At 46.1% G+C, this 26,018-nt stretch overlaps 1 protein-coding gene across 6 annotated transcripts in view; it reads left to right on the forward strand.

Annotated features, from left to right (window-relative positions):
- The window catches only part of LOC119450843 (trichohyalin), a 33,515-nt gene extending 18,160 nt beyond the window's left edge, over nucleotides 1-15,355 (forward strand). For 5 of the 6 annotated variants that reach the window (XM_049666279.1, XM_037714336.2, XM_049666282.1 and 2 more), the window contains 2 exons: nucleotides 6,434-6,732; nucleotides 13,046-15,355. In XM_049666279.1, coding sequence (XP_049522236.1) covers nucleotides 6,434-6,732; nucleotides 13,046-13,420 — 674 coding nt within the window. In that variant the 3' untranslated portion in view covers nucleotides 13,421-15,355. The remainder of the gene's footprint in view (nucleotides 1-6,433; nucleotides 6,733-13,045) is intronic. The other variant, XM_049666278.1, reaches the window with a different exon arrangement.
- Nucleotides 15,356-26,018: the final 10,663 nt, after the last annotated feature.

Genomic DNA, 26,018 nt, shown 5'->3' on the forward strand with positions numbered 1-26,018 from the left:
CGGCACGTACAGTGTCGTTCTAGAAGCCAGCCATGCTGGTCGCTCGCTCGGCTCGCCGCCTTCGCCCTTCTGAGTAGGAACGACGGCACGGCTCGTTGGGCCGCCGTCACGTCCCTCCTACAGTGGTGACCCGGGAGAACGCGTATTTCACCGAGCGACACGTTGCCATGGCCATCTGGCCGGAGCCACAGTGTGACCCGCCACTGCCGCCATTCTCGTCCAGCTACGTTGGCGCATGGTTCGCCCAGTTCGAGGCGGCTCTGGAGCTGAACCACATATGAATCCAGGAGTTCAAGCACGCGGTACTCCTCGATGTCGTGCTGCTTGCTCTCTAGCTGCACCTCGGCGTTCCATCGCCTGGCCCGCGCCCTTACGACGAACTGCACCAGTGTGTCCTCAACTTCTACAGTGCTGCCTACCGCCCTCTTCCAGAGGTTGACCGCAAGGTATGCGACCCATTTTCGTCCACACCCTCAGGGCTAGCACCAAGCGCGTTTGCTCCTGCGCCTGTATGCAATCGTCTTCAGGCCACCTCATCGCCTTCATCGCCACCGACAATGACACGTGGTAGGGGAGACATCGTCGACCCAACGCCGGCTCCCGTGCCGCGCGCCGTCGGGTCTGGCGACTGCTGGCTGAGCGAGGCTCCGAGTCAGCGCGCGAGCCCTACCCCATGCGGACTCCGCTGTCTCTGACCTTGTCAACTGTCGACACACCACGGCACCTACAAGTCAGTGAGAGTGCCGCAGCACCAGCAGCAGCAGCGAACTTCGTCCCTGCCCTGCTCTGCCCATCCTCTCCTTCGGCCGACTTGCTGTTGGGCCCTTCCGGCGACCGCTCTGACAAGTCGGAGGTTGAAGGCTGTGCACAGTCGGCGTGCGACGAGGATACGTCAGATGGAGTGCCACCACCATCCCGCGATGCGAGTCTTGCTGGTGTCTCGCACCCACCACCTGATCCTGTCCTTCGTGTCGTGGCCACGTTGGAGCTCGCCAAGCAACATGACCCGGCAGCTGCTGCCCCGGCTCTACCAAATCTTCATCAACCTGCGCCAGTGCCGTCATTGAGCGTTGCCCGATGACACTTTCCTCACCGTCTTGAGCACCACTCGACTCCAATGGCGTTGACCGCAGCAACACCCAGGCTCCGGCATGCGCGTGCCGGACTCTGTTCACTTGACTCTGGCGGTGTCATGCGCAAAGGTTTGCAGCTTGCGACATCTACCGCAGGTCAGGCAAGACCGGACAAGCACGTCACAAGCTGCATCCACCACAGCTCACGCATCTGCGAGCGCGTGACGATCGAGCTTGCGGTTTGTCGTGCCGACCAAGTTATACAAACCTATGTCATTATGCACGCGTTTGTAATAAGTTTCATTTAACGTTTTTTTTTTCTCCTTTTTTTTAAAGAAGCACGTCAAGCGAGGCAAGTAAATCAGCACACTCAACAAAAGCGCCCACTGTATCAGCAGTACTGCCTCTCGATAAAGAACTCACCAGTTCTCTTGAACGATGGTCATAAGGCTCGAAACCAGCGGCAGAGGTGCGCCGTCTGGGCCTATGTGAGCCTATTAGCGGGCCGATGCCGACTCCTGGGTATATTGATATCCTTGCAGGCAGCGTTGAGATTTTTAAAAATATTTTGAAAACAGAAAGCACAACTCTCGCGTCAATAATATGTAAATGAGAAGTGCGGCCGCTTTGTGAAGCATGCGGATGCCACCAAAGAAACGCTCCCACTCGTGCGCCTGTCCAGGAGCAGTGGCGCTGCTGTGGTGGCATGGAGAACTAGGTGTCTCACATCGGTTTCGGGCGATGTGGCAGGCCGCACGTCGTGCATTTCATCGAGCGGCCATGGTTGAACCCTCAGCGAGCCCTTGGGCATCGCCCGTTGTGATGGCACGTCGCGTTTCTGCGTACATTATCGTCATCTAAACCGAATTACCAAAAAAAGACATTTACCCCTTGCCTCGCATTGATGATGTCCTCGATTGTCTCCACAGTGCCAACTACTTTTCATCAATAGACCTTCGGTCTGGTTATTGGCAAATTTCTGTGGATGAAAAGGACCAAAAGAAGACCGTGTTCATCACCCCTGATGGTCTATATCAATTCAATGTTATGCCATTTGGTCTATGCAACACCCCAGCAAAGTTTGAAAGTATGATGGACTCTTTGCTTCAAGGGTTCAAACGGTCAACATGCCTCTGCTACCTAGACGACGTTCTTGTATTTTCCCGTACATTTGAGACACAGCTTGAGTGCTTATCAGCTGTTCTTCAAGTCTTCCGCGAAGCTGGGCTCCAACTAAATTCATCGAAGTGTCACTTCGGTCGTCGGCAGAGTACAGTGCTGGACCACCTCGTCAATGCTTCCGGCATTCAATCAGACCCGGAGAAAATTCGTGCTGTCACGTCTTTTCCTGTACCTCAGTCTGTCAAAGACGTCCACAGTTTTGTAGGACTCTGCTACTACTTCCGACGGTTCGTTAAAGACTTCGCAGTGATTGCCCAACCACTTACTGTTTTTCTGAAGAAGGACATGCCGCTTACGTGGGGTCCCACTCAAACTGCCGCGTTTGCCCACCTGACCAACATTCTCACCATGCCACCTATACTGGCCCACTTTGACCCATCCTCTCCTACAGAAGTCTGTACCAATGCTAGTGGTTACGGTATCGGTGCCGTCTTAGCCCAATGCCAACAGGGACAAGATCGTGTTATCGCCTACGCTAGCCACCTCCTCACAGCAGCGGAGCGCAACTATTCGATTACAGATCGTGAATGCCTGGTTCTCGTCTGGGCGGTTTCCAAATTCCGCCCGTACTTGTACGGCACGCACTTCTCTGTAATCATGGACCACTACGCCCTCTACTGGCTTTCCTCACTCAAGGATCCTACCGGCCAGCTTTGTCGCTGGGCTCTGTGCTACAAGAATATTCCTATGCAGTAGTGTACAAATTGAGCCGCCTACATCAAGATGCAGATTGTTTATCCCGCTGTCCAGTGGGTGAACGACCCGCCAACCCTGACACCGATGCCGCCGCTTGCGTTTTCTCCATTTCTGAGCTGCTACACGTTGCCGACAAGCAACGCCGTGATGCCACCTTGCGCGCCATCATTGATCGCTTGGAATCTTCGCCTTCTAATTCGTCCCTTCACTTGTTTGTTCTCTGGGATGGTGTATTATACCACCACAACGTACGCCCCGACGTTCCTGCCCTACTCCTCGTCATTCCTAAGCACCTCCGGTCAGTTGTTTTCCAAGTACTTCATGACTTACCAACGGCAGGTCATCTTGGCGTCTCCCACACCTACGACTGGATTCGCCGACGCTTCTTTTGGCCAGGCCTTGCCCGCTTCGTCCGGAAATATGTTGCGGCATGTGAGAAAGGCCAGCGCCGAAAAACACCATCGGCGCTCCCTGCCAAGTGCCTTCAACTACTCGACATTCCTTCGGAGCTGTTCTATTGCATTGGCTTGGACTTACTCGGCCCTTTCCCTCGATCAATGTCTGGCAACAAGTGGGTCGCTGTGGCGACAGATTACGCCACGCACTACGCCATCACCAGAGCGCTTACAACAAGCTGCGCCACAGATGTCACCATCTTTTTTTACGCGACATGATTCTGCAGCACGGAGCTCCACACCAACTGCTCACTGACCGTGGTCGGACATTCCTTTCTAAACTCATCGCCGACATCCTGCAGTCCTGCTCAACCAGGCACAAGCTGACTACTTCTTACCGTCCACAGACTAAAGGTCTCGTGCAGCGTCTGATTGGAATCTTGCCCTACCCTATGTCACATTTACATACAATTCTTTGAGTCATGACACTACCGGTTATTCCCCATTCTTTCTGTTGTTCGGGCGAGAACCCACATTGCCACTGGACACATCCCTTCCATCCGCTGCTGCAGAGGCCAGCGAATATGCACTTGCCGCCATCATCAGGGCAGCCCAAGCACGTGAAATTTCCCGCGCTCCCCTCCTGACTTCCAAGAGAACCAACAGCGTTTGTACCATCGACTACACGACGTCCACTTTTTGCCTGGATCTCTGGTACTCCTGTGGTCCCCGACTCGTCACGTTGGCCCGTCAGAACTCCTGTCTAGGTACACAGGCCCATATCGAGTGCTGTGTGCTGTGACTCCAGTTACTTATGAAATCACCCCAGTCAATACCAGTTGCCTCAAATTCTACTGACGTTGTGGATGTCGCACACCTAAAACCGTATTACTCTCCTGTTTCCACCGATATTTAGACGCACCGGGACGGTTCTTCTGCCGCCGGGGATAATGATACATGCATATTGCATGTTTCTTGTTGGCGATGCACGTGGGTGCCCCGACGAAGAAGACGAACTGTCCCTTGCTCTCAAGCTGTCGGCTGAACTGGCCAGCGCTGCAGTTGTCTTTTGTAAATATACATTTTAAATAGTCTCCAGTGCTTAATCCTTCGTTCGCATAACAATATGTTGACACTGGGGTGCGTGTGAATGCAAGTGCACAAGCAACACCTCAGTCTTGCCGCTATAGACAACTGCAATAAGTGTGGTGAAGTGGAGAATCTTGAATACCTGCTCTTGCGGTGCAGTGCTTTCGAGGCACTGCAGGAGGAACTTTTGAGCTGAGTACTCGTATGGCCACTTGGCTCCTCTTGCACGCAGGAGGCAGCTTGCAAAACACTTTGCGACTTCCTCGCGCAGTCGGGCATTGCTACCCGGCTGCTCTATGGGAACATAACAGTTCCAGTGTGCGGGGCCAGGTAACAAACAAGTGAACTATAGATAACATGTTCCTAGTCGCTCCATTGTGTGTGTGTAAATAGCTCCGTTCTTTAACTCTACCCTCTCTCTCTGTTCTTTTACTCCACTACCCCCATCCTCCTGCTGACCGCCGTTCAGGTGTTAGCAGATCACAATAGACAGTTACAGTGTAGTCAGCAGTAATTTCCCTCTCGTCGTTGTTCTTTGTTTACTTACTTATGTATGTATTTTGGCGATAGCAATTATAGAGACACTGCAGGCGCATTTCCGGGGGTTGTGCTCCAGCGGCGGCTGCGTATGGCATGGCTGAGCGCCGCTGTGCAGGCCTGATCTTGAAAGCGATCACTGATAAGTACAGAGTCAGATGCCAGGCCCTATCTTAAAAGCGATCCGGGATGAGTACAGAATCTAGGTGCACCGAGAGCTGGTAGCTTTGTGCGCATGATCTACTTGCCACTTAGTTCGCGTTGAAGTGAGAGGCAGCACGAAGGTCAATTTAGACGGTGAGTGCTCATCGAGTGAGATGCATTTGTTTGCATGTGCACTTTGTATAGCTGTCTACTAATTTGCTATTTCAATCAATGCTTTGCCTTTCGGACGAAACTGCAACTTTTTCAAGCGAAGCTTCTATTGCGTTACGGACTTCGGTAATGGCGTAGTCATGCAAAAAGTCACGGGTAGCGCATACCCGCATTGGATATGCGGGTATGAGCCAGGTGCAAGAAAGAAAGAAAGAAAGAAGGAAAGAAAGGAAAAAGAGCAGATGCCAGGAAAAGTTGCGCCGGCGCTGGATCTTGTGACATGCGCGACCAATCGGGGTCATTTGGTGTGTCGCGGGGAGGGAAGGGGAGTTGGTGCGCGCTCCGCCGGGCTTCCCTCGCCTCAGATCAGTTTTGGTGAGCGGATGAGAAGGCTGTGCGTGGTGCGTTCCACTGAGGTGCAGGCTGCGGTTGAGCAACGGCGCCGCAAACTCGCTTGGGAAAGGGCTCGTTGTCGATGCGCCGATTCTAGTGTGAGGGCTTCCGAAGCCCAGGCGAAACATCAGCGAAGAGCCGCGGACCCCGAGTTGCGGGAGCGCGATGTGGAGGCCAAACGTCGGTGAAGAGCCGCCGACCCTGAGTTTAGGGCAAACGAAGTGGAATGCCTGCGACAGCATCGTCTTGTCACAAGCTTCGCTTACCCCCATTTCCTTGACAGGGAAAGGGCTCTGAATTTTTTTTTTTCAATTACCAATCAGTTACTACTAATCTTGTGCTTGTCCCATTTGTTTGCTTTTAAGATTAAAATGTTCTTGTTAGTAATTTATGGCTAATGTTTTAACTGTGTACACGAAACACGTTCGAGAAAAGGGAGGAATGGTATGAGCACTGACTTTTTAACAATTCATTGAAAATCAATGTCATGTTGTTTGTCCCCTTCTTCAGATGCTAACTTGGGATGGCAGGAGGGGGAAGGGGTCTCTTGGCCATGATTATACAGAAAGATATTACAGTTGAAGTGAGGAAGCTTTCAGATTTGGGCTGGATGCAGTGAGAACGAGTCAAGGCAAATAGGAGGACATAGAAAGAAGCCTCTGTCCTGCAGCACAGTTTAATTCAGGCAATGGTGATAGTGTAGTTGGCTCAGTCTTACAGTTGATACATCACTCTATGCGCTCCACTGCACAGGTATTGAGTGGAACAGCCACGAAAGCAAGATCCTGCTGGAGAACTATGTGCGCTACGTGCCACAGGTTGGGCCAGACAAAAAGTTCCGCAGCAAGAAGGACATGTTCAAGCGCATTGCCGACCACATCTTCGAGGCAACGGGGCAGCGGCGCACGGGCGAGCAGTGCGAGAACCGGTACAAAACCATCATGCGCCGGAAGAGACGTCACGGAGAAGGAAGCAGCAAGGGACTCGCCAGGGCTCGCATCCTTCTCAACTCGGCATCTGTAGCAGAAGACGGGGAGGATGAGCAATTCATGGTTAGTATCCTCTTGCCTCTGTCGCTGTTGGGGCAGAAGATCCTTGGTCAGTGGTCACAGCAGACATGTGCACTAAGGGCAACCAGAGTGCTAGTTTGCTTCCTGTGGTCTATGGGCCTGCGAGAGGGGCTGTGGTAGGGATGTGTCTTGCTTCAATTTTGTGTGCCAATTGCCTCTTTAATACTCGTCTTTCTCTTTTCCTATCTCTTTAAATCCTTTAAACCTGAAGCCAAGTGCAGCGTTGCTTTGGAAGCGAAAGAGGAGACGGTTCGTGTCACTGAAACCTGATTTGATGGTTTTGTAGTGCCAGACATCACTGAAGCATACGCATGCACAGACTATGATGACCATGGTGCCAAAAACCAGCATCATTCTGTACTCAACGGGATAAAGGGAAGAGAGCCCCCCTCTATTTACAAGAGAAGCATACAATTGGATGGGCCAGTTTGGCAGTTTTTGGAAACACAGTCATCGATGCACTCGATGCAAACACAGTCATCACTGCACTGGGCTAATGGGTGTGTGTTTCAGTTATGTTTGATAGCATTCAGTGACATAAATAATGTATTTACTTGCATAATGAACGCACCTTTTCGTCTGTAAGACCAAAGCAAAGTGTGGGGATGTGCTTGGTAGGTGGGGTAAATTTTATGGGAATCTTTCTAAAAAAGCAAAAATTGAAATTATAGACAATAATAACTAAAACAATGTGTTGTTTATTTTTTATTTTATTTTATTTATTTGATACCTGCTTCGCCTTTGCAGGCATTACAGGAGGGGGATACATAAAATAAGCATCATATTTGAGCCCAATAAGAAAGAAACTAATTACACAAAGCGCGGTAAAAATCATCATTAGAGACAATGGATACAATCACAGGTGGAAGATCATTCCACGCTCATATAGATCTAACAAAAAATGAATAGATAACTGTTAGATAACTTTGCAGTAAATGTCCACATCCACTTTTTGCAAACAGTGACAACTTTGCCCGGAGTCTTCAGGCCCAAGAAGGCACGACATGTCCAATTCGCAGTGAGTGGCTTGTTGTGCTGCTTCCATCAGTTGCACATGGAGGCTTCTGAAATGCATTCCAGCAGGGCTACTTCCATACTCCACAGCAGATTTTGGCAACAAATACTTCCTGTAATGGTCATCAGACACGGTGGCGTACCTTACAAAGCGAACATTTTATTATGCGAGGATAGCAAGCTTGGCACAATGTCAGTAATGCTGTCAGCCGTATATGCCGATGGGCCTGGTACCGAGATACGCAACACCTCACAAAGTGATCATTTTCCTGTTGACAGCAGCTTCTACTTGGTAAGATAGCCAACAACAACACGCCAAATTGGGGACAGGTAAGCGAAGAAAGTGTCACGTTAAAGATAGGGCCAACGTACAGCTCGCTAGGTCACTCGCTTCTAGCTGCGCAACTCTATACGCATCATTTCGATTGGCTGCTAAACCGTGGTGAAGAAGACTCACGTGCACCCTATGCCCGTGTCCTGTGCATTGGGTGCACGTGATAACCAGGTGATCAAAATTAATCTAGGAGTCCTGCACTTTGGCGTGCCTCATTATCAGATTGTCATTTTGGCACGTAAAACCCCAGAATTTAATTTTAATTTAGGGCTCATTTTTGTACCGATATGGCTCTCGGTGGCATGCACTGTCAGCATCAGCCAAAGCGAGTGAGACGAGGAACTACAGCATGACTGTTCGTTTGCAGGACTGCACAGGACAAAGTTAGGGGTGCAATTATTAGGATGGGAGGGGGGGGGGGTAATCCCTATTTTGAAGAGCAAAGTTGGGAGTGCATTTATTATGCGAGTGTGTTCATTGTGTGGATAAATGCACTGGTCTCTGAAAGAGGTGGCAGTGACATAAGTAGACAAAAAAAGTTGTGGGGCAGCATTCACAATTGGTAACTGTTAAAGATACCGCTTCCAGTGTGCATTGATTGCCTAGGCCAGCGGAAGTAGATGCAATGACAGGAATGGCAAACCTGTCAGAGTTATTTGAGTGTACAGCAGGATGCCTGTTGCGTAAGTGAGGTGTGGTGCTAGACATTGTCACACAAAAGTGAAACTATCTGCAAAGGCAATCTGCCAACAGAAAGGCCCTAGGGGTCACTGAGGCAATCGATGTTGGAGGCCAAGTTACAGGTGTCACAGTGAATGGTTGTGATGGCATCACATTGGGTGCACAGACAGGAGAGGTGAGAGTGTATAGAAAGTGGTGGAGAAGCTGTTTGTCTGTGCAGATGTGTCTTAATTAAAAAAATTGTGGTGTTTTACATGCCAAAACCACTACCTGATTATGAGGCATGCCGTAGTGGGGGAATAATTTCGGCCACTTGGAGTTCTTTAACATGCACCTAAGTCTAAGTTACCCAGTGTTTTCACATTTTGCCTCCATCGAAATGCACATCTGGCCCTTGTGCCAATAAACCACAATAATCATCATCATCATCCATCGAAATGCGGCCGCTGTGGCCGGGATTTGATCCTGCGACCTCGTGCTTAGCAGTGCAACACCATAGCCACTAAGCAACCACTGGCGGGTAGCAGATGTGTCTCACAGATTGAGCTTAGAATAAGTGAGAGAACAGGGCTTGTGCGATGGCTTCTATGTGTGTTTCATTGCTGTTGACACCAGCACAACCTACGCCTACTGAGTGGTTGCCACTGAGGCCGTCTCATTTTGCCACATGCACCCACCGCCACATTTATCGAGAATAAGACATTGAAGACGCACCATTATTGACTCTGAAGGTCAAACACCTCACATTTGAATTCTCTGTGACCGTTGTATTAAGCTTCTGCAACAATTTTGCCATGTATGTTTTTGCATGTCATGTAAAAGTGCTGTCGCAATATTGCAAAGACAAATTCAGCAGAATTGCTAAGTGGATCACAACTGCCTCCTCTGGAAAACACCAACAAACTATGGTGCGAGTGCAGCAAGCTTTACTAAAAAGCGCAATTATGACGTAGGAAATTTCCCATATGAAATGCGAGAAGTCATAGAAAATTATGACATGGGAAATTTCCTGGTGAAATGTGAGAAGTCAATAACTAGCAGTCGGACCAAGTTGAGTTTCTTCCAACAAGTTTCCAAAATTTAGTGAGGGTTTTCTTTTGGGCAACATCACATGTATTAGTGTAAATGCTTGACTTGGATACGAATTGAACCAGTTGTAATGGAATTTAGCTTTGTGCACAGTTTGGAAAGCAAACTAGCGGCACTGTGCACAGGTCGAACACTCCAAAACTGGAATGAGTGCTGTTTGCTGTTGCTTCTAAATTTTTTGCAAGCGCATCAACTGACAACTCAACTCGTTATATGAGGAAACAATATCTCCTGCTTGCAACGCTAAAGTAGAGTGTCTAGAATGGAGGAGTGGGTCCAGCGGGCGCCTTAGCAAGCCCTGAGGGTGAAGCAAAAAATGTGGAAAATGTGGCGGCGCTGCTGTCGCCTTATTCTGAATCTCCGGCCAATAAACTTTGGCTCTGGCTGTTTCGGCAGCGCTCATTGGCTGAGGCGAGCTCGCGGGCTGAGTAGCTGTTGTCTGCTCAACACACCGTCATTGTCGCGTTGTTTGTGTTCTTTCTGTTGCTCTTTTTCAATTTTATGTACTATAGATCGGTGGGGAATAATCTCAGTGTTACCGCCACCGAGTATCCGCCTGTCAAAGCTCCATGCAGCTGTGGTAGGGTCTCCAACGCGACAAGCGTCTGGCCGGTGAGCAGGGCTGCTCATTTGGGAGAAAGCGACGGTGGCGCCACCTGGTTTTTCAATAAAAAATGCCTCAGCACAGAGCTTTCGTTGGACCCACTCCCCCAATCTAGTACTCTCTAGCTAAAGCATGCTCTGCAAACGATGTCACCTTGCGGCATAACATGTGTCATGATCAACTTCACACCTTCCGAGCTAGTTATCATTCCTGCTACCGTGCCTGCAGACAAATGTACATTAGCTAGAATATTCCTGCTGTTTAAAGGTTAGTAACGCTATTGCAGGGATAGAAAAATATAAACAAACAAAACCAAATGAAGCTTAGGCGTACATCACTATAATTTATTGAAGCGCCTGCCTGAACAGAGTACACTCCGCGATTTGAAATGACAGCAACATATTTAAACTAAACAAAAAAAGCAATGCTCTACTTGCCGGTAATAAAGAAGTCATCCCGAGTGAAGTGTTTCGAACAAACCAGCATATAGTTTCAGTCACCTTTTCCCTATGAGGAAGTTTCTTATGCAAGTCGCTCTCCGATGCGCGTCGTCTGCTTCTTTTGGGAACAGATGAAATCATATATTGCTGTCTTTCCACGGCGATGACACGCATAATGGTACACAACAAAAGTCTTTTGACATCTGTCTTTTTTTTTTTAATTTTCGGGTTTGTGCGGGACGGCATCGTGATGATTTGAGAACTACAAGGCATTCAGCACATGCCGTGATAGGACATCCTCTTTCGCTTCAAGCTTAAACCTGGATCGGCTGTTTCTTGGCGAGGCCGCCAGGCGGCGAGCATTTACTTGGAGTCGTGAAAAGCTTTTCATCTATCGGAGACAATGGAGGAAATAGGGTCTGTAGTTGTCACATGTAAGAGGTCTCCTGTGGCGAGAAAAGAAGACGAAGAAGTTCACGGAACGTTCGAAACCGCGCGATCACTCGAGGCACGCGAACCGAGGTGTGGTCGAGGGAGAAGCGAGGCGAAGCAGCGTTATCGACGTGGCTCTTGGGCTGGAAGGTCGCTGGTCGCTACGAAGGACAGTAGTTTATTCTCGTACCACCTGTATCTTTTTTTTAATGCGTAAGCATTCTTTGGAAAGTACGCCAGCTCCATCACGCAAAAACTGTGATGCCTTGTATCTGCACAAAAATGTGTAATTTGTAAGTTGAGGCATTTAATCATTATAATAGTGTAAATGTAGATGATTGAGCTTTATAGATGTAGAAGAGATGAGCTTTATAAGCAAGAAGGAACAATTTAAACCAAAAGAAAAAAAGAAAATTGATCACAGAGAATACCCAAAGGGATACATAGGGAAATGCATGGGGAAGCTCATAGTAGGGCTGGCCTAAGTCAAATTTGGGGTTGGGCCAACTTGAAATTCGGGGGTGGCCCAACTTAAATTTGGGGTTAGCCATCTTGAAATGTAGGGTTAGGCCAACTTAAATTTGCGAGTGGGCCAACTTGAAATTCGAGGGTGGACCAACTTAAATACGGGGGTGGGCCAGCTTGAAATTTGGGGGTGGGCCAACTTGAGATTTGGGGGTGGACTAACTTGAAATTTGGGTGTGGGCCAACTGAAGTTTGGGGGTATGCTTGCTCATACTTCAACTCGAGTGGAGTTTCTGCATTCTTTTTAAAATGATAAAAAGAAAATGCCGCTGGCAGGTAGCGCTATATTTCTTTGTCAGGTGTATTTCTGGAAGAGGCAGAGAAATCACATTGTTCAGGTGAATAATTGAACGCATTCACTAATCAACTTTTTACTTAATCACATTAAGTCACATGTTGCTATTGCAAAATTGAAGCTCAGCACTTAGACAGGTGATATCTGCTTAGTAGAAATTTTAAGACACCCCTTTTGAGATATATGTTCCTAAAAATTGTTACGAAGTACATTGGCGTTCCAGTTTACAGCTTCCCAAAATGGTATATAGCAGTTTGGGATAATCATTATTGGAACACCAATGCAGATCTGCAATGGTTGGTAATTCTAGTTGGGTGGCTGTGAATGAATTGGGGCAGAAACTACTGTCACAGTAATGGCACATTCGACTGATTGCTTCAGAGTATGCTGGTTGTGCTACAGTTGTTAAATGCAGCATTAAAGCTGTATTATTAGAATAAAAGGGAATAGTAGCGAGTGGCTTCATTACCACTACAAGAGCCCACTTATACCCCTGTCCTATGAGAACATTTATACCATGCACTGCTACGCAACAGAAGATAATGTCATTTGCAGACGATAGCAAATGAGTTCAGCAAACTCATTCATTTCCAGAACTCCTTTGCCTCTGATGACATTAGCTATCCCCATGTAGCAGCCGTCTATTGACATTAAATGCAAATGTCATTAGCTACAAATGATATTAAATCTTCGGGTGTGACGGGTATTCCGGTCATTCTAATCCTTATTTACTGTCTAACGTGACCTTTTATAGTGCTTCCAGAGTGCACTAAAACAACCAGTTGAATGTGCTGTGAGTGAGTTCAATGCTGGAGAAATCTGTGCCTGGGTCTTTTTTTTGTTCTTGTGGCATGCACTGATGTCTGGTTGAATGCACCCAGGAGGAGGAAGAACCAGAGGTGGAGGAAGAGGAAGCTGAGCCGCAACGGGAGGAGCTGCAGCAGCAGGAACTCGAGGACGATGAGCCGGAATTGCTGGCTGAACTGGCCGCTATGGGTGACGAAGAGCAGCAGATGAACCGACGGGCCTCGAGAAAGCGCAAGAGCTCCTCGGCGATTGACCAGCAGCTGCTACTCGACCGGCTGCATGAACTGCACGAGCAGCGTGAACGACGAAGGGACGAGCGCGAGCGTCGCCGGGACCTCAGACATGCCGAACAAATGAGTCTGCTCCGACGGATCCTCAGCGTGTTGGAACGACAGCCACTTACAGCATCAACCGCTAACCGCCTACGAGTGGCTACGACTCACCGGTGATGCTCACCATCCACCAGCTGTGCACGTTCGAGTTAATCTGAGTGCTAAGTTTATATTTTGCTGACTTTTCACCTTTGAAGATGATGACAAAGGAACTTTGACTGGTGGAGATTGAAAGTTGTTTGTTGGTTGTCATGTGAAGAACCATGACAAGTTTTTGGGAGAGTGTTTTTTATGTTACTAAAATGTTTTATTTTACTGTTGAACCTGACCAGAAGTGTCAAAAAGCAGTAGCTTGTCGGCACCGCTAAGACTGAAAGCATAATTAAACATTGCTTATTATTCCATGTCTTACTTCAACGTTTTGGCTTCCACACAGAAGCCTTGTTCACTGACGGTAAGAGTTGAATGAAATCAAGAGTCTGATGAAATCTTGTCCGGTCGAGAAGTAACGGCATAATAGGAAGAAAAACACAAAGCCAACCAAAATAGTGTTGTCTAAAAATTCTTGAACGTTTCGGCTTCCACACAGGCCTTGTTCACTGAAAGTCAGTGAACAAGTGAATACCTCCCTCATGACTCCTGCAATTAACCCATAGTCCTCAGTCCCCAGCGGCTGTGGAGCACCTGACCAAGGCGGTGGTCAGACCTGTGACACGGCGGAGGGTGCCAAGAATCTCTGGGTCTGGACAGGCAGCCATTGGAAACTGAACCTGGCAACGTTCAACACGCGCACCCTCTCAAGTGAGGCTAGCTTAGCAGGGCTATTTGAGGAATTATCAGGCATTGCCTGGGATATTATTGGCCTTAGTTAGGGGGGGGGGGGGGTTAGAAGAACCGGTGAGGCTTAATACAGTGCTAACGGCCACGTCCTCTGCTACAGAGGTCTTCCGGATAAGAGAGAATTCGGGGTAGGATTTCTAGTCCATAAGGACATAGCGACCAACATTGATGAATTCTACAGCATTAATGAGAGGGTAGCAGTCCCGTAATAAAGCTGAGTAGGAGGTATAGAATGAAGGTAGAACAAGCTTATGCTCCAACCTCCGTGACGATGACGAAGAAAAGAACAGTTTTATTAAGATGTTGAATTAGCAATGAGAAAGGTGCAAACTCAATATAATGTAGTCATAGGTGACTTCAATGCAAAAGTGAGGAAAAAGCAGGCTGGTGATCAAGCAATTGGCAACTACGGCATTGATTCTGGGAACACTAGAGGAGAGACGCAAGACGGGTAATTGGAGATCGTAGGGAAAGGCCTTCGTCCTGCAGTGGACATAAATAAAGGCTGATGATGATGATCATGCCATTACTTCCCGACCAGACGGGAGTTCGTCAAACTCTTGATTTCATTCAACTACGACAGGTGTATGACCAACCAACTCTTACCTCAGTGAACAAGGCTTTCGTGTGGAAGCCGAAACGTTTAGGAATTTTTAGACTTTTAGAATTTTGGTTGCCGTTACTTCCTGACCAGACGAGATTTCGTCAAACTCTTGATTTCAGTGTCTTACTGGCCTGAGTGCTACTTTAGCTCAAGCCACATGCAGCTTGGTACTGAGGCCGATCAAGCTCAGTGGTGAACCGAGCATGGCTCAGTATTAAAAATCAAGTGCAAGACTGGCTATAACGAACAGACGGGGTGCCGCCTGCAGGTTTACTTCATTAATGCACTTGGGCTATTGTGTTTGTTCATTGAAACAGCTCTTTTGCAGTTCTAGTCAAAAAATATGTTCGCCACACTTTGGATGTTACGAAAAGAAATCATTCCTCTTTTCAAGTGCATTAGATGCATTGTGGAAACATTTCTGTGTTTTTGTGTGTGATAAGTGATACACTGGCACTGTGTAGTACCATTCAAAGCAATATTAAGGGCAGCAAGGTTGATGGATGTCAAGCAGCAGAAAATTCTCTGCCTTTTGTTCTGCTATTGCTGCAGCAGGCACACTTTAGTTGCTGCCAGGGAGGTCTTTGTAAATAAAGTGCTATACCTACTATGCAACCTGTCTTCTCGATTGTATGCATAGATGAGCCTCATTTTCCTGGAATGCACATTGACATCTCAGATGTGTCGAGTGACATTCTTATAGTATTTCACGCCTCAGTGTACTTTTGCACACTAAGTTGCCAACAAGAGGATTGGCTAAACAGCCAGAGACGGCTTAGTATGGAGTGGTGCTAATGACATTATAGACATTAGTACATTACACCTTCAAAATTGTTCCTGCCTATTTGTAGGACAATACTGCTGCAGTATTGGGTGTACATTGCAGGCCATGGCCAATTCCCAATTTGGACCTCATTTGGCATGTTTGCGCTTTAGCGTAACAATTTTTTCTTCCTTGGTCAGTTGGTGAACTAGCACTTGCCTTTCCAAACTCACCTTGACGCTGTGCTCATCCTGTACTTCGTCAAGTGTCTCTTGACTGTAGTAGTCGCTGTACTTCTTCAGCATCAGTCATCGATTCCCGAGCTGCAATTTCGTATCCTTTAGAAAGTTAGAGAATTTGCAGGCACAAGTTGGAATCGGCTAGCGCAAGACAGGGGTAATTGGAAATAGTAGGGAGAGGTCTTCGTCTTGCAGTGTACATATAGGCTGATGATGATGATGCTTTTGTTAGACACGAAGTCCTCATACTGCGGATGAGTGACAGTAATAATGCTGTAGCATATAGTGGCTCCCTGTCATTGACACCCACATAAGCTTCTTCCTTTGTTCATGGTCACCATTATGGTATGATGATGGTATGATAAAACCTTATTACGGTCCCTCGAAACGTGCATCAGCACGTAGCGGACCGCTCCCACCAGTGCTTAATTATAACTTCCCAGTAGTGCTGCAATCTTGATCTCTGCTACGAATCTCTACTATGAATATTTTTTCTTGATGCATCACCTCTCCACCTTTTTGTTGCCTTTTTGTTTTTCACTATTGCCAGCTAGTAAAATCTGTGATTGCATCACTTTATTTCAATTCTACTCTGCTCATTCTGCTTTTATAAGAATGGTGTTTTCATGCTTCGCTTGCTTCTTCTACATTGATGCTGTTAAGGGGAGTTCCACAGCAATTTTTATGTGGTGGCATGGTCATTATCGACACTCAGCCACATAACAGTTACAAACGCAGCCTGTGTTGGAGCCGCGAAGTGGCTGTATGACTAGTATGTCACCTAAGCACCTTCGGTGTGTCGTCTCAGTTGCTCACTGCTCGTTTACCTTTGTCAGTGCTTACGCAGTGCCGAAATGTCGAAAAAAGGGGGGGGGGGGGGCATCAGAGTATGGCGTAGGCGACAGCAAAATGGCACATATGCCAGATTGCTCGTATATGATGATTGGTTTGTGGGACGCCGTAGTGGAATGCTCCAGATTAATTTTCTACGCTTTGATAGAAATACTGCCGGGAATCGAAACCGCCACCGCATGGTCAACAGCACAATGCTATAGCCACTGCACCACCGCGGCGGATTCCTCGTATGATTATTAAACTTGAGGCACATGTTAGAGGAAGGACAGGAATAAGCAGCATGCATACACATCACAATATCGTTCAAATGCAATGAAAGACAAGAGCCGATCATTGCATAAACTAATTTATCGCAGGAAAATTGTTCCCTTTACCTACGCTTTTTTTTTACCTTCTAGGATGTCTTATAATTCGAAAATTATATATATATATATATATAATCATGAGCATATAAAGCCAACATGCATTGAAGCCATGGATATTAAAAATCTCTACATTTAAATTTAAACCACAGCTAATTACCTCTATGATTTCCGTGGTTTTATTGCCTATTGACTTTACATGCTCGTGATTAGCAAAAATTGAAACACAAATGCGTGGTTAACTTATGTGCAGAATCAAAGGAATATGAAACTTTTTAATGTACAAGAAAGCGAACCTAGATTTCTAATGCATTTTTACAAACGAGGAATTCTCGGTCAAACACAAATCTAAATATGTTTTTGAGGTAGACGCTTTAAAAACATTTTCAATAACCTCTTATCACAAATGGTTATTCTATGTTAAAGGGGAAAGGTTTTTTTGCACATGATCTCACCCCCACTGCTCTCTGCGCATGAGCCTCGTTGCTATAGCGACGGAGGCGCGAGGTCTGCGGCGGAAGGGAGGGGGGCGGTGAGACCGTCTGTTTGGCGCACCGTCGGCCTAACCTAACCTAACGTAACCTATCCTAACCTAACTTCGTTGATGCATGCTCAAAAAATAATAAAAAGCCAAAGAAATAAGTGCAAAACTTTCCGACACCGGCAATCAAACCTGGGCCCCGTCGGTGAGAGCCAGATATCCTAACCAGTAGTGTTTGTGAAATGGCAAAGACAAAAAAAAAGTAGACCATGCCGCACATAAGTACTACTGTTTCGTAGACCACTCAAATAGGATAACATCGCATTAGGATACAGCGCGGCGCATGCGCAGAGAATAGTGGAGGTGAGATAAAGTGCAAAAATCTCTCCATTTTGCTTCTTGAGGTCAACTAGACCTATGTGTAAGCCTTTTACTGCATGGCGCCGTCTGCGTGTGTGCACAGATTCACCGCGTCCTTCATCGGCCTCCGTCAAGTTGTGCGGCGGCTTCGGCTTTCGTCTGTGGATGGATGGATGGATGGATGAGGCTGAACCCTTTAAATCGGGCGGTGGCATACGCCACCTAGCCATGACTATGAACATATTTTGTACTTTGTGGTGGGTGAAATTTCACCCCTGCCTTGATTTTATCCACCAATCACATAACCTCTGTTTGGTTATTTCTACCCGCTTAAAGTCTATTTTGCCTTCACTGTCCCTAAACCCCAATGCTTTGAAAAAATCAGCCCCGTTGCTTTGCACTGTAGGGTTAAGCCCTTTACAGAAAAGTATGAGGTGTTCAGCCGTTTCCTCTTCTTCTCCGCACACACAGCACAACGTGTCTATACCTTGGTACTTGACTCGGTACATCATAGTCCGCAATACTCCCGTCCTGGCTTCAAACAACTAAGAGCTTCCCCTAGAATTATCGTAGATATTTTCTTTGGCAATTTCTTGCTTGAAAGTTCTGTATGTTCCCAGTGCTCATTTCGTCTGCATCCCTGTTTTCCACAGACCCCTCTCTGTTTCTTTAACCTTTTTCTTAACCGCTATTTCCTGGTTTGCACCCCTCCTGCAGTCCAAATATTTGATTGACAGTTTTCTGGTCAGCTTCCTCCATTTTGTATCAACATTCCTCATGTACAAATAACTGAAAACTCTCCTTGCCCACTGCTTTTCTGCCATTTCTCTCAATCGCTCCTCAAATTCTATCTTGCTGCTGGCTTCCCTGCCCTCGAATGACGTCCATCCCATGTCACCCTGTACCCCCTGATTTGGTGTATTTCCGTGGGCTCCCAGAGCCAGTCTACCTACCCCTCGCTGCTTAACTTCCAACCTTGCTCGAACCTCTGATCTCATGTACAGGACCGCATTGCCGAAAGTCAAACTAGGGACCATCACCCCTTTCCAAATCCCTCTCACCACTTCGTACCTATTGTAATTCCACAGTGCCCTATTTTTCATCACAGCTGCATTTCTGCTACCTTTAGCTGTTACATGTTTTTCATGTTCCATTAGGTACTCAGCCCCATTGTTTATCCACACTCCAAGATATTTGTACTTATCCACCACCTCCAGCGTAACCTCCTGTATCCTATGCTCGCTGCCCTGATTATCATTAAAAATCATGACTGCCGATTTTTCTTTACTAAACTTCAAACCTAAGCTATCTACCTCTTTACCACAGATGTCCATTAATCTCTGCAAGTCTTCCTTGCTGTCAGCCATAAGTACAATGTCATCCGCATACATCAGTTCTGGTAATGACTGTTTGATCCATTCTCCTTGCTTGAAAAAGGAAAGGTTGAAGCCAAGTCTGCTCCTCTCTAATTTTTTCTCTAATCCTTGTAAATACAGCATGAACAACAGAGGTGACAGAGGGCACCCCTGCCTAAGCCCCTGCTGTATCTCTATAGGCCCAGATACCTTGTTTTCCCATTTTATAAGCACCTTGTTACTTTTATAGATATCTTTTAAAAGATTTCTTACTCCATCTTCCACATCTAGAGTGCCCAGTATGTCCCACAAATCCTTTTGAATTACACTGTCATAGGCTCCCTTGATATCCAGAAATGCAAGCCATAGGGGCCTGTGTTCCTTTTCTGCTATTTCAATACACTGTGTCAATGAGAACAGATTATCTTCTAACCTTCTTTGTTTTCGGAACCCATTTTGTAGTTCCCCCAGCACCTCCTCGCTCTCCACCCATGCCTGCAGTCTGTCCTTTATAATCTGCATCACCACCCTGTAAACCACTGACGTCACTGTTATGGGACGGTAGTTGTTTATGTCGGCTTTGTCCCCCTTTCCCTTATATATCATGCTCATCCTGCTCAGTCTCCACCCGTCGGGGGCTTTACCGTCCATTATCATTTTGCTCACTGCCTCTCTTAATGCTTTCTTAGATTTTGGGCCCAATGTCTTTATCAACATAATTGGGATGCCATCAGGACCTGTCGACGTGCTACTAGGAACCCTCTTCTCTGCCCTTTCCCACTCGCTTTGTGCCAGTGGAGCCACTGCACTGACTAGTCCATCCTCACCTGATTGAGCACATGCTATGTTTCGTTCTTTAAATTTTTCTGTCATCATTGTTCTTATCTGTTCCATTGCCTCATCTCCCTCTAGCCGAACACCTTGAGCTGTAACTATAAACCTCTGCTCTAGGCTAGTCTTATTACTCAAGGAGTTGAGATGTTTCCAAAATTTCTTCGCTGCTTTTCTATCCTTTTTGTTTACTTCTGACAACCATTGGCTCCCCTTTCTTCTGATCTTCTCATTGATCAAATGGGATGCTTCCCTTCTACAGTTTAGAAAGTTATTCCATTTTCTGCCTACATCAGCTTCTGGTTCACCCCTCTGCTTTGAATATCTGTGTTCCCTGGATGCTTCCTGACGTTTCTCTATGGCCTTCTTAATCTCCTCATCCCACCAGCTCTTGGGTTTACGTCTTCTGTTCCCTTTTGTCCTGACTCGTACCTTAGCAAGCTCTACCTCAAATAGCCCTGTTTAATTTGCATATGTCCATTCTGTTTTTGTATCCTCTGAAATTACTTCCTCAATTTGCTGGGTTTCTATTTCAAGCTGCTTTTCCGAGTAAAATATCCCTCCTGGTTGTTCATCTTGCCTTCTACCTACTTTCATTTCCCTTCTAAAACTCACCTTAATACGTTTGTGATCACTACCTAGACTTCTGGAGCCATATTCATCTATGTTCATTACATTTAGCCTATTGTGCATCCTATGTGACATTAGTGCATAATCTATCGTCGACTGCAGGCTCCCTACCTCCCATGTTATGTGCCCTTCACACTTCTCAGTACTGTTGCATACAACTAAGTCATGCATTTCACACATATCCAGCATCATGTTGCCTGTTGAGTCTGTGTACCCGTCCATGTCTTCTATGTGTGCGTCCATATCTCCTAGTATAATAATCTCGCAGCCTTCTCCTAGCTCATTAATGTCACTTGTTATGCATTCCAGCATTTTTTTGTTTTCCTCTTTGGCATTTGCTCCTGTCCACAGGTATACAAAGCCAAAGAGTGTCTGCTCTCCTGCAACTTTCCCTTTTAGCCATAAATGCTCCTTGCATTCCTGTTTGACCCTTTGCCAATTCATACTTTTATGAATGAATGCACCAATTCCACCCCCTTTTCTGCTGCCCTCTGTTCTTCGGCTTGTGATGATGATGATGATTTATTGGCATCCCCTTTGAAACGGGGCAGCGACAAATAGTCACCTAGCCTGCTTGATTTAATCAGGTGTACTATACATGTTCTTTATCTAGCATGTTTGTAAACCTCTCATTATTATTGTTCTTTTTCAAAAATTTACCTTGTGCCGCTGCCTATGATTTTAAGAGATCAAGTGGTATCCATCTTTTCTGTGCTTTTTTTCCACCAGTACTCCAATCGTCTCTTGCTGATCTCTACGGCTGATCTGTTTATGTTTCCTTCCACTTTGAAACCAAGCGCTTCTGGGAGTTGCACGTTACCTACGGTTCTCGCTGGGTGGACCCCGTCGCATTCCATCAGGATGTGCTGAGTGGTTTCTGGATCTTTACTGCAGCATGCACATGTCTCATCTAGTTCCGAGTCTTTGTTCCGATATGTTTTCGTCCTTAGGCAACTGGCTCGAGCCTCAAATAGCAAGGCACTGCCCTTTGTGTTATCGTACAGATTTTCCCTTCTAATTTCTTTCTTCTCATTCTTGTAAATCTCCATTGTCCTTTTTATTTCCATTCTTTGCATCCAATTCACGGTCTCTATTTCTCTCACTTTCTTTCTGATGACTCCTGGTTGTCTATTTGCAGTTTCGATTATCCTGTACTTGGTTGCCAACTTCCTTGACCTCTTCCTCCATTCTGTGTCCACGCTTTTCATGTAGAGATACTTGTGCACTTTAGCCGCCCATTTATTTTCATCCATGTTCCTGAGCCTTTCTTCAAAACTAATTTTGCTCTGTGCTTCTCTGACTTCAAAAGAGGCCCAACCCATGTCACCCTGCACTGCCTCATTTGTGGTATTACCGTGGGCTCCCAAAGCCAACCGGCCTACTGATCTTTGGTTAACTTCCCAACCCGCCAATATATCCAATTTTAAGCATATAATGGCATTTGCGAATGTTAGCGCTGGCACCATTACTCCTTTCCAGATTCCACGCACCACCTCATACTTATTGTGGCCCCACATTGCTCTGTGTTTCATTATTGCTGCATTCCGCTTCCCCTTTATTTTCACATTATCTTGGTGGTTGTTTGAGTAATTCTTTCCTTCGTTTATGTGTACGCCGAGGTACTTGTATTGCTTCACTATGGGTATTACTTGCTGTTGAATTGACACCACGAAGTTACTCGTGTGTTCATTAAAGATCATAATTCCTGATTTCTCTGTGCTAAACTTAAGGTCTATATTTGTCGCTGCATTCCCACAGCTATTCGCAAGTATCTGTAAATCTTTTTTATTGTCCGCTAGTAGCACAATGTCGTCTGCGTACATCAGTCCGGGGACCTTCTGTTGCACCATTTGTCCATTACGCATGTAGGATAAATCAAAACCTAATTCGCTGTTTTCTAGTCGTCTTTCTATACCCTTGACGTAAAGCGTGAACAACAATGGTGACAGAGGGCATCCTTGCTTCAATCCTTGGTGAATTCCCACCATTTCATTTCCTTTTCTACCTTCCCATACCACTTGTACTTGGTTGTCTCTATATATCTCCCTCAGCAGCTCCACGAAATCGTCATCTATGCCTTCATATTGAAGAATATCCCACAACAATTCCCTGTCTACGTTGTCATAAGCTCCTTTAATATCTAGAAATGCTATCCATAAAGGTCTTTTCTGAGCTACTGAAATCTCTATGCACTGAGTTAGTACAAACATATTGTCTTCCAAGCGTCTGCCTGGCCTGAACCCATTCTGTAGTTCCCCCAATACATCGTTTTTCTCCACCCACTTCGACAGTTCTAATTTTATGGCTTGCATTGCCATTCTATATATCACCGACGTTACTGTAACTGGCCTGTACGAGCTCGTCTTATCCTTATCTCCTTTGCCTTTGTAGATGAGATTCATCTTGCTTTCACGCCATCCAACGGGAATTTTCTTTGTTCTAATCACTTGCTCTATGGCATTAGTCAGCAGTGCCTTGCTTTTTGGACCGAGGTTTTTGATTAGCTGTATTGGTATTTCATCGGGTCCTGCTGTCGTGTTGTTAGGGACATTTTCTGCTGCCTTTTTCCAATAAAAGCTTTCTATGCTAAATTTTGATCTCTCTGGCCTCTCACGGTGAACTAGCCCTGGATATCGTCTCTCTGGCCTCTCTGCTGTTGCTGGATCTGTTCTCTGAACTACACTTTTTCTCGTGCCGAAGTTATCCCTAATAACGTCTGTGATGTACCGCATCGCATCATCTCCTTCGTAGATGTTACCGTCTTCATCCCTTATAGCCGTTTGCGAGTTTTAGTTGGAGCTCCGAGTGCTTTTATATGGTTCCAGAATATTTTTGGAGCGCCTTTGTCTCTTTTGTGAATGTTATGCACCCAACGTTCACTTGCGCATTTAATTTTCTCTTGCAAGAGCTCACTCGCAACCCTTTTCTTTTCTCGGTATGTATTCCATCTAAGGAGCACCTCTTCTTGTAATCCCAACGTTTTGGCTTCTCGATGGGCCCTAGATGCCTCTTTACGCTCTTCTATAGCTTGTTTTATTTCCTTGTTCCACCACTTACGTGGTTTCCTCTTGCCAATCCAACAATTGTTTTGCCGTGTCCGCCTTATTTCATGCTGCATAAGGTCCACCAGTTCCTTATATTCCCAGACTGCCGTAGGAAAATCCTCAATTTTCTTCTCTATGTTGTTTGCGATCTCTGTTATTTGCTCGTCATTCATTTTTAAGAACTCTGAGGCTATGGATTCATGTTCTGCGCTAGTATCTCACCCAAACTTTAATTCTAAACGTCTATGATTGCTTCCCAGGCTATTTTTTCCATTTTCGTCTATTATCATTTGGTCTAGTTGTTCATAGACCATTTCCGAGACTAAGGCGTAGTCGATACATGACTGCCTGTTTCCGCATTGCCACGTTACCTGTCCATGACACTTATTCTCCCTGTTAACTACTATAAGGTTCTGTTCATCACACAGATCCAGATCCAGATTGTGGACTTCGGCTTGAAGCGCCACTGGTGGCGGCCTTGCGAAGTTCGATCGGGAAAGGAGCTAGGCAGCCGTCCGCCGTAGTCTTCTGCGTCGTCGCGCGTGCTTCTCTGTTTGGTTCAAGTTTCGGAGCAAAATAAGCAACACTCTTCCCATGTGTGTGGTAGGCTAAGCTTTAAGGCATGTCGAAGAAGAATTGTTGCTGTGGTGGGGTGCTAAAATACCTGCAAAAACTTGCCGCTGACGTGGTCCTAATATCATTCGATCCCCGCGAGGCCGCATGAGTGGCAGCAACGGCAGATATGAATTGCCGCCGTCCGGCGGGAAATTTCTTATTCTCATGCTTTCTTTCGTCACCTCGGTGTTCTTAGCACTCGATCATGTTTGTATGGGTAAGCGACGAAATGAATCATGGCCTACTATGCTTTTTTCGCTTTGTCCGCGGTGCAGCATGCGGATTAAAGACATTTCTCTTAGTTTCTGAATGCCGCTTACCGCTTCTTTACAGTGTTGCTGTAGCTAGAGTGGACGACTGCACGAGTACTTCGTATTGTATGTTAAAGCTGCTGATGCTTGTAGGAATCATTTTGTTGGTTAAATTTATGACTCCCGTTAAATCATCGCACCAGCTGTCATGCGGTGCATGTTTTTGGATCAGCGTCTATTTATTTGTGGCTTCGCGCATGTTGAACTGTGGCTAGTTTCTTCATGCAGAACTGTTGATTTTCCTTAAATGCGAGGTTTTCTTTCACGCTGTGTTTGATCGGAATCACTACATTATAGCGCTTCTTTAACAGCCTTAATCTTTTCGCCCGAGGACATCTTCGATATTGATCGAGGTTTCTTGGGAAAGTTGTAGTATAGAGGTACCTCAGGGCGAGGATTCCTATTTGATTTTCGTTGAAAAGTCCGCGTCACGTTTGGGAAGTATTTACGCATTGATGATGTATGAGACCTATCACGCAAATGCTTTGTTTGTCTCACGGCGTAGTTATGTTTGCGTGTGCATTTCGTACTAAAGTGAATTCTTTCTTATGAACTTTTTCGTCGTAGGTGTGCAATGCCTACGCCGCAATAGACTAAACCCGGCCTTGCCGGCAGCGCCTATCTAACTTGTCCGGCGCATGCTCCGCCGTTAAGTACGGAGTGATCATTTTTTGAGTTTTCCGGAATTAAAAAAAGAAAATCTCCAGTTGCAGATAACATAATTCTAGTCCTTGCTCTAGATTATTCAAAGAGGCGGATAATACTTGCACGAGAAATCGAAATCCATATTCAACTAAATAAAAATCACTAATTAACTTCCTAATTGATTACTTTACGGCACATATTGCGATTTACGAATTGTATCCGGTGAGCTTTAAAGGCGTGTGCACTTGGAATTAATTTCCAGAATGACACCAGTTTGGAGATATGCGCCATCAAACTCGCCTTAAAAATGCAGTGTTTCACTTACTTTTTTAAGAAAACGCTCTTTTGTGCATTGAAGCAAAAAGTACCTGGAACGCGCATGTATTCCGCCCCACACTTCGGGAAATAATATCTCGAAACTGGTGTCATCCCGGAGATTCATTTCGCCTGGATATGTCTTGCAAGCTCACCGGCTACAATTCGTAATTTTCAATATGTGTCGTAAAGTAATTAAGAAGTAAATTAGTGAATTTTTGTTAATTAGTTCAATATGTTTTTCTATTTCTAGTGCTAGTAATGTCCGCCTCTTCGAATAATCCAGCTCAAGGACAAGAATTATGCCATCTGCCATTGGCAATATTTGAAAATTCCGCCAAACTTAACACGTGTTAAGTTTTGGCGGAATCAGTACTGATCACCCCGTACTGTTTGGCATCTGTCTTCCGTAACACTCGGGGGAAAAAAATACTGAAACGTCGGTAAGACTTTAGCTTTATATAT

The sequence above is a fragment of the Dermacentor silvarum genome, chromosome 4, assembly GCF_013339745.2.
Source record: "Dermacentor silvarum isolate Dsil-2018 chromosome 4, BIME_Dsil_1.4, whole genome shotgun sequence".
Classification (NCBI taxonomy): domain Eukaryota; kingdom Metazoa; phylum Arthropoda; class Arachnida; order Ixodida; family Ixodidae; genus Dermacentor; species Dermacentor silvarum.